This window comes from Eleutherodactylus coqui, chromosome 12, assembly GCF_035609145.1.
Source record: "Eleutherodactylus coqui strain aEleCoq1 chromosome 12, aEleCoq1.hap1, whole genome shotgun sequence".
Lineage (NCBI taxonomy): Eukaryota > Metazoa > Chordata > Amphibia > Anura > Eleutherodactylidae > Eleutherodactylus > Eleutherodactylus coqui.
Genome location: NC_089848.1, coordinates 93,296,431 through 93,313,969, shown reverse-complemented (window position 1 = coordinate 93,313,969; position 17,539 = coordinate 93,296,431). Strand labels below are relative to the sequence as shown.

The 17,539-nt window shown below is 45.1% G+C and overlaps 1 protein-coding gene across 5 annotated transcripts in view; it reads right to left on the bottom strand.

The window, feature by feature from the left end:
- The window catches only part of CDK14 (cyclin dependent kinase 14), a 509,998-nt gene that overhangs the window by 168,041 nt on the left and 324,418 nt on the right, over positions 1–17,539 (bottom strand). For all 5 annotated transcript variants that reach the window (XM_066584666.1, XM_066584664.1, XM_066584665.1 and 2 more), the window contains one exon: positions 14,847–14,910. In XM_066584666.1, the coding sequence (XP_066440763.1) occupies positions 14,847–14,910 (64 nt within the window). The remainder of the gene's footprint in view (positions 1–14,846; positions 14,911–17,539) is intronic.

Sequence of the window (17,539 nt, the reverse complement as noted above, 5' to 3'; positions counted from 1 at the left end):
GTGATGGTAATGTACATGAAATATCTGCTTGCACCTATGGGGTGTGAATCTGCAGTGAGTCGGACCTTTGAAATTTAGGATGTACTCTGGCACCTACGGTGCGTTAGGCTGCAGACCTAGAAGAAATAGTACAGAATAGGATGTATGGAGTATTACCACTAAGATGTGGGTTACTGGACAATATGAAGTGCCCTGTTGCCCCGAGGAAGGAAAAATATGTACCTCCAATGCATTTAACCCACATGCGTTGGAATACGGGGGCGGAGATACCAGTTACTGGGGTGCGACTTCCAGTTTATGTTCATGTAACGTTTAAAGTATTCGTACCCTCCCATGGAGCGAAAGCGCTAATTAACCTGTTCGTTTTGTAAAACGTATTTTTAAAAATGTATTGCCTCCACTTCCGTTGGTCATGTCCATGCCATTCTGAACCAGTCACACTACCACATATGTATACAGTAACTCCACCAGCAGAACAGCGAGTGCAGCTCTGAAGTATAATACAGGATGTAACTCAGATCAGTACAGGATAAGTAATGTATGTACACAGTGACTCCACCCGCAGAATAGTGAGTGCAGCTCTGGAGTATAATACAGGATGTAACTCAGGATCAGTACAGGATAAGTAATGTATGTACACAGTGACTCCACCAGCAGAATAGTGAGTGCAGCTCTGGAGTATAATACAGGATGTAACTCAGGATCTGTACAGGATAAGTAATGTATGTACACAGTGACTCCACCAGCAGAATAGTGAGTGCAGCTCTGGAGTATAATACAGGATGTAACTCAGGATCAGTACAGGATAAGTAATGTATGTACACAGTGACTCCACCAGCAGAATAGTGAGTGCAGCTCTGGAGTATAATACAGGATGTAATTCAGGATCAGTACAGGATAAGTAATGTAATGTATGTACACAGTGACTCCACCAGCAGAATAGTGAGTGCAGCTCTGGAGTATAATACAGGATGTAACTCAGGATCAGTACAGGATAAGTAATGTATGTACACAGTGACTCCACCAGCAGAATAGTGAGTGCAGCTCTGAAATATAATACAGGATGTACCTCAAGATCAGTACAGGATAAGTAATGTAATGTATGTACACAGTGACTCCAGCAGCAGAATAGTGAGTGCAGCTCTGGAGTATAATACAGGATGTAACTCAGGATCAGTACAGGATAAGTAATGTATGTACACAGTGACTCCACCAGCAGAATAGTGAGTGCAGCTCTGGAGTATAATACAGGATGTAATTCAGGATCAGTACAGGATAAGTAATGTAATGTATGTACACAGTGACACCACCAGCAGAATAGTGAGTGCAGCTCTGGAGTATAATACAGGATGTAACTCAGGATCAGTACAGGATAAGTAATGTATGTACACAGTGACTCCACCAGCAGAATAGTGAGTGCAGCTCTGGAGTACAATACAGGATGTAACTCAGGATCAGTACAGGATAAGTAATGTAATGTATGTACACAGTGACTCCACCAGCAGAATAGTGAGTGCAGCTCTGGAGTATAATACAGGATGTAACTCAGGATCAGTACAGGATAAGTAATGTATGTACACAGTGACTCCACCAGCAGAATAGTGAGTGCAGCTCTGAAATATAATACAGGATGTACCTCAAGATCAGTACAGGATAAGTAATGTAATGTATGTACACAGTGACTCCAGCAGCAGAATAGTGAGTGCAGCTCTGGAGTATAATACAGGATGTAACTCAGGATCAGTACAGGATAAGTAATGTAATGTATGTCCACAGTGACTCAATCAGCAGAATAGTGAGTGCAGCTCTGGAGTATAATACAGGATGTAACTCAGGATCAGTACAGGATAAGTAATGTAATGTATGTCCACAGTGACTCAATCAGCAGAATAGTGAGTGCAGCTCTGGAGTATAATACAGGATGTAACTCAGGATGAGTACAGGATAAATAATGCAAGGAATTTATAAAGTGACATAACCATTTTGTGGACGATATATATGCATACACACACACTGTATACAGTATATAGAATTATTGTAAGCTGGTGTTCATAAGGTGGCACCTCATTTGACCTTTTATGTAAAGTTGGTGCAAAACATATACGGTATATTGAATTAGAGTTCCTGGAAACCACAGACGTCAGAGAAATGTTATATAACAGTCAGTCACGAGAACATGATGACAACCTGACACACCATAAATTCAGCACAATGCAGGCACCCCCCTCCACCCACTGGAAAACCGCAAATATTTTTATAAATGTGACCACCCCCCTATATGAGAACTACATTTCTGTAGAAATACATATTTTATGTATTCAGCTGGATAAGAGTGCAGTCACATAGGACCATGTTGACATCTGCGTTGGAGGTTCTGCTCCGAGCCCCCAACACAAAATAGTGCAACATGCCAGAATCTTAATGGGCTCCATTAGTCAGTGGGGTCCATCAGGCACTGTTTGGGTCCGGCAGGTGTCCCATGACAGAGCTTCACAATAGTGATTATACGTTAGATGTGAACATGATCTTCCATCAGGACTTTATGCCTCTGAGCATCTGATTTTAGTAGGTTAATAGATCCTAAAAACTAGGGGGTTATGGCTCTCATCCATGCATTAAGTAGATGTCTCGCCACATACATCACATCATGTATCAGAAGGAACCTCTGGCCTTAGCTGTATACACTGATTCACCTCTGTTACTCTTCTGTACAAAGGTTTTAGGCAGGTGTGGAAAACATGCTGCAGAATAAAAATCCTTTCAAAACTAGAAGTCTTAATAATTAATTTTTGGCAATTAAAATGCAAAGAGAATGAACAAAGGAAAAATTAAATCATATTTGGTGTGACCCTTTGCCTTCAAAACAGCATCAATTCCTCTAGGTGCACTTGCACACAGTTTTTGAAGGAACTCAGTGGGGAGGTTGGTCTAAACATCTTGGAGAACTAAGCACAGATCTTCTGTGGATGTAGCTTGCTTAAATCCTTCTGTCTCTTCATGTAATCTCAGACAAACTGGATGATCTTGAGATCAGGACTTTGTGGAGACATATCATCACTTCCAGGACTCCTTGTTCTTCTTTACTCTGAAGATGCTTCTTAATGACATTAGCTGAATGTTTGGAGTTGTTGTTCTGCTGCAGAATAGATTTCGAGCCGATCAGACTGCTTCCTGATGGTATTGAATGATGGATAAGTATCTACCTGTATTTCTCAGCATTGAGGACACCATTAATGCTGACCAAATCCCCAACTCCATTTGCTGAAATGCAATCACAAACTTGCAAGGAGCCTCCAGCATGCTTCACTGCTGCCTGCAGACAATCATTATTGTACCGTTCTCCATCATGCTTCACTACTGCCTGCAGACACTCATTATTGTACCACTCTCCACCATGCTTCACTACTGCCTGCAGACACTCATTATTGTACCACTCTCCACCATGCTTCACTACTGCCTGTAGACACTCATTATTGTACCGCTCTCCACCATGCTTCACTACTGCCTGCAGACACTCATTATTGTACCGCTCTCCACCATGCTTCACTACTGCCTGCAGACACTCATTATTGTACCGCTCTCCACCATGCTTCACTACTGCCTGCAGACACTCATTATTGTACCGCTCTCCACCATGCTTCACTACTGCCTGCAGACACTCATTATTGTACCGCTCTCCACCATGCTTCACTGTTGCCTGCAGACACTCATTATTGTACCGCTCTCCACCATGCTTCACTGCTGCCTGCAGACACTCATTGTACCGCTCTCCATCATGCTTCACTGCTGCTTGCAGACACATTATTGTACCGCTCTCCACCATGCTTCACTACTGCCTGCAGACACTCATTATTGTACCGCTCTCCACCATGCTTCACTGCTGCCTGCAGACACTCATTGTACCGCTCTCCATCATGCTTCACTGTTGGCTACAGATACTCATTATTATACCGCTCTCCACCATGCTTTACTGCTGCCTGCAGACACTCATTATTGTACCACTCTGCACCATACTTCACTGCTGCCTGCAGACACTCATTATTGTACTGCTCTCCACCATGCTTCTACTACCGCCTGCAGACACTCATTATTGTACCGCTCTCCACCATGCTTCACTACTGCCTGCAGACACTCATTATTGTACCGCTCTCCACCATGCTTCACTGCTGCCTGCAGACACTCATTATTGTACCACTCTCCACCATACTTCACTGCTGCCTGCAGACACTCATTATTGTACTGCTCTCCACCATGCTTCTACTACCGCCTGCAGACACTCATTATTGTACGGTTGTCCAGCCCATTGGTGAGCAAACTGCTCTCTGTAACAGCCAAATATGTCAAATTCTGACTCATCTGTCCAGAGCGCCTGCTGCCATCGTTCTGCACCCCACTTCCTATGTTTTTGTGCACAGTTCAGTCACTTGGCCTTGTTACTATGTCAAAGGTATGGCTTTTTGGCTGCAATTCTATGAAGACCACTTTTGGCCAGACTTATCCCAAACAGTAAATGGGCGTATCTGGTCCCACTGGTTTCTGCCAGTTCTAAGCTGATGGCATTTCTGGACATCTGATTTCGAAGGGAAGCAAGCATGACGTGTCTTTCATCTGCTGCACTATGTTTACTTGACTGACCACTACGTCTGCATTCCTCAGAATTGCCCTTCCTTTGGGGTTTCAAGATGAGCTCTTCAAGAAACACAATCTGCTTTGAAGTCTTTGCCTGGGGCAGACTTTGCTGATGCAATACCACTCACTGCCTTGTGTCCTGCTGCTGTGCTCAGCCTTGCCATGGTGTAAGTCCTGTAACATAATACTGTCTTCCACAACCTCACCTTTATAGCAGAATTTGTCTATTCCTCACCAAGTTTTAAGCCTAAGATAAAATTGTTTCTGTTCCAGTTAATGACTTTGATTCAACCTACATATGAAAATGATGATCATCATCACCTGTGTGGTATAAGTGATTAATCATACACCTGACTATAATCCTACAAAATCCCTATGCCGTTTTGAAGACAAAGTGTATTTATAGCGAATATTGATTAGATTTAGATTTCTCTTTTGTTCAGCCACTTTCCATTTTACTAATTGACAAAAATAAACTATTATCACTTCTAGTTTTGCAAGCTTTCTTACTTTGCAGCATTTTTTCATACCTGCCTAAAACTTTTGCACAGCGTTGTACATGTAAAGCGGTGTTCTCTTCAAGACTAGCGACTAGCAAACATCAGCGTAATTCAATGTCAGTGCTGAGATGACTCCAGGTGTCATGCATAGAGAATATCATCATATAGACACCAATCACATTGTATTATAGATAAAGATTTATATCCTAAGGTGTGTAGCACAGAGCTGTAGGTACCTCTGTGCTACCATATAGTACCTCCACATGGCACCGTATTATGAAGATAATCTGAAATGTCTGTAATAGGGCATCCAATGGTGCATACCCCACTGTACGCCTCCAGAATAGCCTCATAGACTTCTATTGCTGCCGCATTATGGCTCCATAAGACTAGGAGGTCTAAAGAGGATTAGACACAGGAACACCTGGGATCTTCTGCAAATGCCTATGCTTAAGTAATGTTTCCTATTCCCACCCTTGTTAACTTACCACTTAATTATACATTTTACTGGCATTATCTGTATAATTTACAATACAAGATATCAGCATTTACTAGAACTGCGCTGTCATTACTAGAAAGTTCAAAAACTTTTGGGTAATGGCAATTCAAATCTGTAACTCTGCTGCCACCTAGTGTTATAATCAGAGTGTTGCCAAATAAAAATTACAACACACAGACAGCGTTCAGGCAGCAACCCAGAAGATCCTATAATGCCGAACTTCAAAATGACAGATGGAATTAGACGAAATACAGAATACATGCAACTTAGAGAATCAATTAACCCTTTCCAATCCACTGTCTGACGTCTGAAGACATTCTGATTGAAGGCTCTACAGCTTCGATGTCAGAAGATGTCCGGCAGGGTATTCTTACTGTATATTACTGGCCGCTCTGTTGTCGGGGGCCTCTCCAGCATATCCCATACTGCAGTACTTGCTCTAGCCAGCAGATGGCACCATTGTATAATGGCAGAAAGAGAAAGCCCCCTAGGAAACCCTGAATCCAAAATTGGATTGCAAAGGGTTAACCATTGGGTTGGGCGAAACTGCAGACAGTCGTTCAGTGTAAACACGGCCGACCATTGAACGATGAGCAATAATTTGTTCGCTTATCGTTTAGCATTCATTTTAGGCAGGCATAAAAACCCAAATGACTATTGGCCCGAGCACACAGGCAGTCATTCATTTATGAATGATGGATGGAAGCGGTGGCTTGAAGAGATCTCCGGCGCGCTCCACCGCCATTTAATTAGCGATGATCGCTCCTGAGTGAAAGCACAGGAGCGATGACCATTGGGCCGAATATCAGGCACTTAATCACGCCACAACCGTCCTGTATAAAGCTGCCCTTTAAAATGTGTTGTAACGCTATACGGATTAGCTAAGAAACCAGCGGCAGAAGTCACTTCTAACTTCTTCAGTCAATATGGGGGCACTGCTACCGGCTGGCTCTGTAATAACCATAAACTATGGGATCACAGTAGCTGTTATGGGGGCACTGTTGTATGCTGGCTGTTATTGGTACACTTTCATGCTGGCCCTTTAAGCACTTGCTCACATCCTGTTTTTGCAGCTTGTTAACAGCTACTTTTTATGCTGGCAGTATTACAAGCTACAGCAGTTCTGGTAGCTGAACAATCCCAGGCTGACTTGTAAGAGCTGCAAGGGAGGCCATGTGCGTCCCATGGAGTCATACAAGGCCACCACCTTGTAGAGGGGGCACCGGGTGGATATAGGCTGGGGGGAGCTTGCCCCCTTAGGTCCACCAAGGCAGATGATCTTCTTCCATACTGCAGCACGTTGTGGAGCTACATGAATCCTCCTCCTCCTGGCTCTACCTCCTCTCCTCTGATGTTCAAAGGTGCTGCTGTCAACTCATTAGCACCCCTGCAACACAATCACTTAGTTCTGCTACTTTATTTAGGTTATGGGTTTGGTTACAGTGCAGTATTTATGGACTGAGCTTGGTTATGGTACTGTATTTATGGGCAGAGTTTGGTTCTAGAGCAGTATGTATGTACTAGGCTTAGTTTTATAGCCGTATTTATGTACTTCACTTTGTTCTAGAGCAGTATTTACGTACTAAGCTTGGTTCTGGTACTGTATTTATGTACTGAGCTTGGTTCTAGTGCTTTATTTGTTATAAGCTTGTTTTTGGCATAGCATTTATTCCCCTATGTGCTCTGGTGTCAGAGAGGGGGGATAGAGGGGGGGATAGAGGGGGGGATAGAGGGGGGGATAGAGGGGGGAGTGAGGGGGGGATAGAGGGGGGAGTGAGGGGGGGAGTGAGGGGGGGAGTGAGGGGGGGAGAGAGGGGGGGAGTGAGGGGGGGAGTGAGGGGGGGAGAGAGGGGGGGAGAGAGGGGGGGAGAGAGGGGGGGAGAGAGGGGGGGAGGAGAGAGGGGGAGAGAGGGGGGGAGGAGAGAGGGGGAGGAGAGAGGGGGAGGAGAGAGGGGGAGGAGAGAGGGGGAGGAGAGAGGGGGGGAGGAGAGAGGGGGGAGGAGAGAGGGGGGGAGGAGAGAGGGGGGGAGGAGAGGGGGGGGGAGGAGAGGGGGGGAGGAGAGGGGGGGAGGAGAGGGGGGGAGGAGAGGGAAGGGGGAGAGGGAAGGGGGAGAGGGAGAAACACGAACTAAGAAAAAAACAAAACAAAAGCTCGGGACCATTTGTCCCACATACAAAAATGCTCGAGTCTTCCATTGTAGTCAATGGGGTTCGTTACTTGAGTAGAGCTCTCGAATTTTACGAAAAGCTCAACTCTAATAACGCGGACCCGAGCATTTGGGTGCTCGCTCATCTCTAGACCTGATGTATGGTATGTGGTAGATGCCCACATGCCAAATGTGGAGTTCATAGATAATGTGAACATAGCTACGCTCAAAGTCGCGTGATGAAATGTATCCTGTTTGTGTGTGATGTCACCAGCAAGGAATATACGATTTATTTGCCACGGGAATCCACAACCTCATTAGGATTCCACTAAGAATGAATTGTTTTTGGCAACCTATGCCTTTACTTTGCCAATACTAGCATTATGAACTAACTTTAAACCGCTGGAATTCCCTGTGGGAGAAAGCCGGCATTATGGTATCCTGGACTAGAATACCTCTCTGGAACTTTCGCTGCCTGGGATTATACTGGTCTGTATGCATTTGCACATTTGAGGACCACAACTTATGCATAGAACTGATTTCTGCTTCAAGCAGACAGCTCCGTTCTCTCCGCAGTGGCCAACCTTAGTATTGCAGGCCAGTTCTCATTAAAATTAATGGGAACTTTGCCTGTAATACCAAGCAGAGGGAACGAAGCTGTCTGCTTTCTACTGAAATGAGCTCAGTGAACTAGCAGCAACTCAAAGAACAGCTGATTAGTGAAGGTCTTTGGCGACAGACCCTCAACATCTATTGATGACCTATTATGAGGTTAGGCCATCAATAGTTTACAGCTGGGAAATTCATTTAACTCCTTCAACTCCAGGGGTTCCTGCAAATGGACCTAAACTCACTAGCGGGGGGGGATCGGTAAAAACACCAATTCCTGCTGTTAACCCCTTACACGCTGCAATCAATTCAGCCGAAATGCTTTTTTTTTTTCATTTTGCCTCCCAAAAACAGAAATAAAAAAAGTGATCAAAAAGCTGTATGTACCCCCAATACGGTATTAATAAAAAACTACAGCTCGACATAAGCGCTCACAGAGCTCAGTCAGTGGAAAATAAATGTAGGCCCGTCCTACCGGCTCCCGACGACCGAACGCCCTCGGCCCGCCACCCCCTCGCACAAGGAGGATCGGTCAGTGAGGGCCGGCGACCGGGAGTCCTGGTCCGACGGTGGAAAGCCCTCCGAGAGCGGTCCGCCAGGGAAGTCTCCCGCGCAGCAGCCTTTTTTTCTGTGTGCGCAAAATGCACGCCCATAAATGAGAAAGGAGAATGAACCCATTGAAATCAATGGGTTCTATTCTCTGCGTATTATGTGCGCAAATAGGTTTGTGCAAATACGTCCGTGTGAAGGAGCCCTTAGACAGAGTTGCTCTCAGGCCTGTGAATGTGACGCCACAGACCTGACAAAAGGATGCGGCACTCACCCGAATGCCTCGGCCTCCTCAATCAGAATAGAGCATAAAGAATGTATCAACAGCAAAAGTATTAGGGTCAGACCTCCATTCAATCGCCAGTAAGAAGCCTCAAACCAATGCCTGCATGTAAAGTCCAATCGTATATGAAGAAACTGGCAGCACATCAGGATGCAAAAAAATGGATTCTTTTTATTCTCCCATCACCAATAGCAGCAGCTACGTTTGGGCTAGATAGCTAGAAGGTGATGGGAGAATAAAAAGCATCAATTTTGTTGCATCCTGATGTGCTGCCAGTTTCTTCATATATAATTGGACTCCTCAATCAGAACAGATACTGCTGATCAGATATTGATGACCCATCCTGACGATCGATCACCAGTAGTTTAGTCCAGGGAAACCCCATTAATTGTATGTATTGTGTTACAGCATTATTAGTATCCTGCAATGGAAAGTTGGAAAAGTCATGTGACGCGACTATCACTACACAGGACCACAGCTATGCGTCACTCTCACTGATACCCTGTTTTCCTGAAAATAAGACATACCCTGAAAATAAGACATAGCATGATTTTCCAGAATTTTTGAGGATGCAAAATGATTTTTAAGGCTTTTTGAGGATACTTGAAATATAAGCCCTTCTCCAAAATTAAGCCCTGCTAACAGTTAATTTAAAAGGTCAATTTAAATAGTGTCCTGGCAGCTATACATGTAAAAAAGTTAAACCTTTTTGAACAAAAATTAATATAAGACACTGTCTTATTTTCTGGGAAACACTGTAACATCGCTGCACACAACGCTGAATACGTTCTTTCTGGGGAAGAAAAAATAAATAGAAACATAACTTTGTTGAGTCTCTGATGCCAATGTATTACGTGGCTGCAGCTGCAGTATATACAGTATAAATAAATATTATATATACACACACACATTTATAATATTAATTTTATATATATATATATATATATATATATATATATATATATATATATATATATATATATGTTCATGCTGCCCCCTAGTGGAATCAGAGAGCATTACAGATTTCTTTCTGCATTTGGTGAATCTGCACACATTTCTATGACATTCTTAGCCCTACGGCTGGGGACACCACCATATTTTCCAGCCATGCAGGTATTTTTCCTATTGTTCCAAAGACGCCACAAGAATGCAGGCAATGACTCCCATCAGATGCAGGAGCAGTTTGTAAATTCAGTATGAAAGCCACAAAAACTCCACATTGGAGGGGGGGTGGTGCATTGTGGGGGCTCAGCTATTAGATGATTAGATTATGTTATACCTCCCAAAAATCAAATCCCAAAAGGAGGGAATTTTAAGATCCATTTAAAAAGAAAAATAGAAAAGCTTCTCTTTACGCTATTTTGCATAAGCCGTGCTCACGTTGTGGTCTGGTTGTGAGTTCTTCAGGCATCATTATATAAGGTGACCAGGGGGCGGGGCTTATAACGACTTATGATTTTACCTCTGTCATTATAAAACAGACGGAGTAAATTTCGCAGCTTTTCCGCATCCAAAAAAACAGGAAAAATCCACACCATTGGTGCAGATTTTGACTGGAAATCAGTCATGTATCTGCAGCTGATTTCATTCTATGCGATGTACCCCTCACCTCCTCCGAAAGCTTCCCACTGTCAGCGCTCCACGATTTCCGATTCCCAGTGGTCTGTAGTGGCCTCACCTGACCAGTATCGTCGCACCTGACCAGGCCGCTGGTAACTATTAGTCAGGGAGTGCTGACAGCGGGAAGCCTACAGAAGCTGTGAAGGGGAGCATCACATCGTATGAAATCAGCCGCAGATACGGAGCCGATTTCCAGTCAAAATGGTTTTTGAATGCAAAAATGTTGCAGAATTTGCCACAAAAATGTTCTCTGTGGACACTCTGCAGCATTTCCGCCATGTGTAAATATACCCTAAGTCAGCATAAGGTACGCTGCCACGTGCAGAGTGACCACAGTAGTAGTGTACCCAATATTACCCCCTAGTAGTAATAGTGCTCCCACAGTGGCCCCAGTAGTAATAGTAACTCCACAGTGGCCCCAGTAGTAATAGTGACCCCATAGTGGCCACAGTAGTAATAGTGACTCCACAGTGGCCACAGTAGTAATAGTGACTCCACAGTGGCCACAGTAGTAATAGTGACTCCACAGTGGCCACAGTAGTAATAGTGACTCCACAGTGGCCACAGTAGTAATAGTAACTCCACAGTGGCCCCAGTAGTAATAGTGACCCCATAGTGGCCACAGTAGTAATAGTGACTCCACAGTGGCCACAGTAGTAATAGTGACCCCATAGTGGCCACAGTAGTAATAGTGACTCCACAGTGGCCACAGTAGTAATAGTGACCCCACAGTGGCCACAGTAGTAATAGTGACCCCACAGTGGCCACAGTAGTAATAGTGACCCCACAGTGGCCACAGTAGTAATAGTGACCCCACAGTGGCCACAGTAGTAATAGTGACCCCACAGTGGCCACAGTAGTAATAGTGACCCCCCCCCCCCAACAGTAGCTCTAGTAGTAAAAGTGCCCCCCCCCCCCCCACAGTAGCTCCAGTAGTAATAGTGACCCTGTCAGTAGCTCCAGTAGTAATAGTGCCCCCTACAGGGGCCTCAGTAGTAATAGTGTCCCCCACAGTAGCTCCAGTAGTAATAGTGACCCCCCAGTGGCTCTCAGTAGTAATAGTGACCCCCCAGTGGCTCTCAGTAGTAATAGTGACCCCCACAGTGGCCTCAGTAGTAATAGTGTCCCCCACAGTGGCCTCAGTAATAATACTATTACTACTGTGGCTGATATAGTGGACACTATTACTAGTTACCCCTATATTAACCCCAGTATTAATAGTGACCCCCACAGAAGCCGCCCTGAGACCGATATACTTTACTCCTCCTGGTTGTCTTCTTAGCGCTGCTGCAATCTAAAGTGTGTACGCCCACAGCAGTGCCTCCTCCCCTCTTTTCTTCTCTTGCGGAACCAAGGAGAAGAGATCAGGGGAGGAAAATCCTGCATGCACACACTGCCGTCAGCGGCGCCGCAGGGTGATTAGCAGCCGGGGAGCCACAGCACCCCCGCTTGTAATCGCTTTAAGGGTGACCCCATGTCCCGAAAGCGGGACAAAAGTGTGACAGATGTCACAAAAGCAGGGCAAATGGCTGCCCCGCTTGGGACTCTGGGGGAAGCAGGACACAGGGTCCAAAAGCAGGACTGTCCCGCTTCAATCGGGATGTCTGGTCACCTTACATTATAGGATCTATACTCCATGAGGTATATGTGTAACCACCAGCTGGTTTCCACTGCACATCAGCAATCTCAATACCTAGTGACAGAGCTATAGAATGATGTCACAGTGCAAAAACCTGCAGTATTGCCCAGCTACAGATGTAGTAAAGGTTAGCTCGAGATAAACCCATTAAGCAAAATAACACTGCAGACTGCGCTATTCTACCATCCGAAAAAAATGGAAGCCTAAGGCCCTAATTCACACGGACGGATTTCCGCCGCGTAAACCTAATAGCTCAATGTACATGCTGCGGAATTCCACCGCGGAATTCTGAAGCATGAAATTACCCGCAGCATGTCCTATTTGCCGCAGGTATATGCGTGGATGGCTACCATTGTAGTCAATGGAAGCCACCCGTCACACTATACTTCAGCTGTAGCACAGCGGAAATATAGCGTGAATACGTGCCCCGCCCACCGCGTCTTATGACGCTGCAGGTGGTCCATGTGACACCGCCGGTGCATTAATATGACACTGCCGGCGCACCATGCTCTATACTGCGAATGCGCGCCGGAGCGTCATGCGGGACTTCGCGCAGCGGACCCAGAGGGGAGTATGGGGTCTTTGGGGGAATTATCTGTACTGTTTGTTATTTTGTTGGCCTGTTTACTGAAGTTAATCTAGAGTGCCTGCACACGACTGGGTCGGAATCCGCAGCGGAATCCAACCCAGTGCCTGGCCGGTGACCCCGCGTACTTGTCCGGATTCTTTTCTTCTGTGTTGCAGACGTGCCGGCGCACTTGCACACATGTGTAGTACAGATTTGACCATGCAATCACTAGGCAATGACACAAATCCCGCACCCTTCCGCAACCATCATTGACTCCAATGCCGTCTGTGCGTAGCACGCACTAAAATAGGGTATGCTGCGATTTTTTTCTCCTCACAAGTGGAAAATCGTAATTGATTTCCATTCGTTGGCAGGAAAAATCTTTTTTCCATAGCAAGCTATGGCAGGTATTTGCTGCGGAATCTGCAGACGGACGCCCGCTCTGGATTCCGCAATGCAAATATAGCCGTGTGCATTCAGCCTAAGCCAGACGGCCTCATGGGAGTACATGGCTTATGACCACCGCTCAGCCTCCACGCCGCTTCAGAGCTCGGGGCTATTCCATCGCCTGACCACAGCCACACACTTACACCTACATGGAGGTTACCTTAGATTATTAGTGAGAAGGGGAGAAGTGGTGTTTGTGTCTTCGAAATGCGTTATAACACCAGCTAGTGGCTAGTGCACAAAACTCTTAGTTTGGACCATGCAGCTTCCATACTTGACCAAGGCAGTTGGGAGGTATTGTCTTGCTGCTATGGATCTTATAGTGACCCATTGTTTTCAGGGCAAACTTCTGTTCCAGGACCGGAGGGAGAGATCTTTCAACTGTCCAAGATAGCCAACATACTCTTCAAACTCCCTATACCTCCAGTGCATTGGGAGGGGTTAAGACTACCAATGTACTATATATGCTCACTGATTGGCTGGGGCTGCTCACATGATCAGTCCTGGCCAATCAGAGAGAAGTGCACAGCGTACATTAGGTAGTTAGAAAACTGCTGCAGCCAAACTGGACAGCCATAAAAGGAGGCCTTGAACTGGCAGATCGGAGGGGCAGAGAAGTACAATTGCAAGAAATATACCCAGGACAGAATTTAGTTCTGAAACCAAAGAGCCTCTTTGAGGCATACAGGGTGGTTTCTGCTGCTCCTCACTGTCAGGTGAGTGCATTTTGTGCTTGATGTACAATCTAGATGGGTTTTTCTACTTTTTATGTTGCCAATGGTATCGCAGGAGCATCAAACTATGTCGACTCCTCTAACCTTTGGGAAAGAAGCTGCCACGGGTACCACATTGGGTGGACATACAAGGCCCTGAGGTCCTGGAAAAGGTCGTTCACATTTCATAGATGTAGACGTGATTTTCCTCCCGTTGGGATAGATGCTTTACCACACATATTCCATGATATTCTCACGTTTTAGAGAACGCTCTCCCTCGCTCTCACGCCTTTTACCAATTTTACTTAGGCTAGGTCTACACGGTGGCACAAGTCGCACGCCAAAGATTTCAGCCTCGCCCTGTGACACCACAACCTAGTGGATATGAATGAGGTAAGTTTGTGGCTCCTAAGTTGCCAAAAGCAGACAATCACAAGAACTCCAATCCTACTACATGAATGTCCATTAGGCTCCAAAATCAGGTTATCACATCTACAAGATTACTTGGCTTCTCTTACTGAGAACAATCACATTTAGGTTCCAGAGTTTCTCTGCGCCTTCAACCTGTGTTCCACCCAAAGTCATCGTTTAGTCCAAGGATAGACCATCAGTTTTTAAGGAAATAACTTGTTTTCCAACCTACCTGGTTTATAATGTGGTAAGGAATGAACACCCGGCCACGTTTCTTCATTAGGTGTTCCAAGGATCTACGATGAAACAACAAGAAGGAAGTCAATCACAGTCACCATCACATACAGACACAGCGGATAGAAAGATCAAGGTGAGCCAACATGGCATAAAAGGCCCTGATGGCAGAAACAAATCCACTTATTAGCCCAAAATAATACATGAATTCAGTTTACAGCATTACTGGCGATCTCAGGTCTCAGCACCGGCTGATTTAACCCCTTCGGGGCATTATGCAGACATGGTGGTTGCACTAATGACTACAATCTACTACAGATGTTCTCCTAGATCGCTAGAATTATGTATCGCATTTATACCTCATTTGGGGATTCAGGAAAGTGGAGATTCTCATCTAAAGTCGAATATATAGCTTTCCTCTAGATCAGTAATGGCGAACCTTTTAGAGACCGAGTAAACTACAACCCAAAACCCACTAATTTATAGCAAAGTGCCAACATGTCAGGGGGCGGGGCTTATCGCAACGATTGATTTTTACCGCATAAGAAAACAGGGTCGCTTCAAAATAGCCAGGGAGGAATGCCCTGTATTTTTTCCCTAGCATTGGAGTACCATTGGTGCAGATTTTTACTGGAAATCAGCTGTGTACCCGCAGTTAATTACTACTGGGGCCAATATAGGAGACACTATTACAGCTGCGGTTACTGTGGGGGTCACTATTACTACAGGGGCCAATATAGGGGACACCAATACTACTGAAGCCACTGTGCACGTGGCGGCGTACCTCAAGCGGACTTAGGGTATGTTTACATGTGGCTGAAATGTTGCAGAATGTCCGTGGCAAATTTTGCAGCATTTCTCCATCCAAACTGCATACCTGCCGCTGATTTCATACCATGTGGCCCTCTGCACCACACGAGGCTCTAATAATATTAACCTCACAGTGGCCCTACAATAGTAATATTAACCCCATAGTAGCCTTAGTAGTAATATTAACCCCCTCACAAGTAAAATCCCCATAGTGGCCCCAGTAATAATATTAACCCCACAGTGGCCCATAGTGGCCCCAGTAATAATATTAACCACACAGTAGTCCAGTAATAAGATTAACCTCACAGTAGCCCCAGTAGTAATATTAACCCCTCAGTAGCCCCAGCAGTAATATTAACCCCACAGTAGCCCTAGTAGTAATATTAACCACCTCGGTAGCCCCAGTAGAAATAGTAACCCCCTTGGTAGCCCCAGTAGTAGTAATAACCCTCTCAGTAGCACCAGTAGTAACATTAACCCCCTCAGTAGCACCAGTAGTAACATTAACCCCCTCAGTAGCAAGATTAACTCACAGTAGCCACAGTAGTAATATTAACCACCTCAGTAGATCTAGTAATATTAATCCCCTCAGTAGCCCCAGTAGTAATACAAATGCCACAGTAGCCCAGGAGTAATATTAACCCCCACAGTTGTAATATTAACCCCCTCAGTAGTCCTAGTAGTAAGATTAACCCCCTCAGTAGCCCTAGTAGTAATATTAACCCACTCAGTAGTAATATTAATCACACAGTAGCCCCTGTGAGTAATATTAACCCCCTCAATAGCAATATTAACCCCCTCAGTAGCCCCAGTAGGAATATTAACCCCATAGTAGTCCCCGAAGTAATAGCACCCCACAACCCATATATTTACCTGCTCCTTGTAGTCCAAGCACCGCCGCACCTCTTCTTAGCGCTGATTCCGGTTGCATACTGACACCAGTGTGTGCGCTCAAAATGCTTTCTCCCTTCTCCTCTCCTGGGAGAGGTCATGGGAGGAGGATCCCGGTTGCACACACTGATGTCAGTGTGCACCCAGGATCAGCGCTGCTAAAAGCACTGTTGCATGATTACCAGCCAGGGCGCTGCGGCACCCTGGCCGGTAATCACTACTGTGGTGAGAGGACGTCGATGTGCGTGCCAGCAGAGAGGGCTCTGCGTGCCCCTTCCCCGGCACACGTGCCATAGGTTCGCCGCCACGGCTCTAGATGCAACATATTATACATACAAAAGTCGTTTTAAATACAAAATACTACTATTAGGGCTCATCCGCACGGGCGTCATACATTTCCCCTCAAATGGAGCAGAAAAATGGAATTAAATGGTTTCATTTTGTTCCCAATTGATTCAAGTTAGTTGAACTATTTGTTCCATTTGAAAAACGGAAATGAAACGGAATGGAATTAAAACAGAAATATTTACGTTTTTAAAGAAAAACGAATTGAAATCAATGGAGAACAAAACGGAATCATTTAATTCCGCTTCTGAGGTTAACACCAGTGTGGATGCCCTTATACTGGTATCTTTCATAATGTCGCAAATAATGATGCAGTATGCAGTACCCCAGAGACACCACAAGAGGGCAGCACAGGATAGTTAAATGTCTTATTTTGAAAAAAAGCATTGGAAACTGTTCAAAATAAACCTGCACTGGAAAAGTGTGAGATGCTTAATAAAAAAAACTATAAAAACTGAAGTTTTATTTCCTCCTTGTTCAATATGTAATAATTTAAATGTGAAATCCACTTAAATTTCTTAGAGCGTCTTTATGCGTCAGACTACTTCTTGCTCTTTTAGGGCTTGGGCACGTACCCGCCATCCTTTGGAATCAACTGACACCTATTGATTCAGGAAGTGATGCATTTCTCATGGAGCTTTCCAG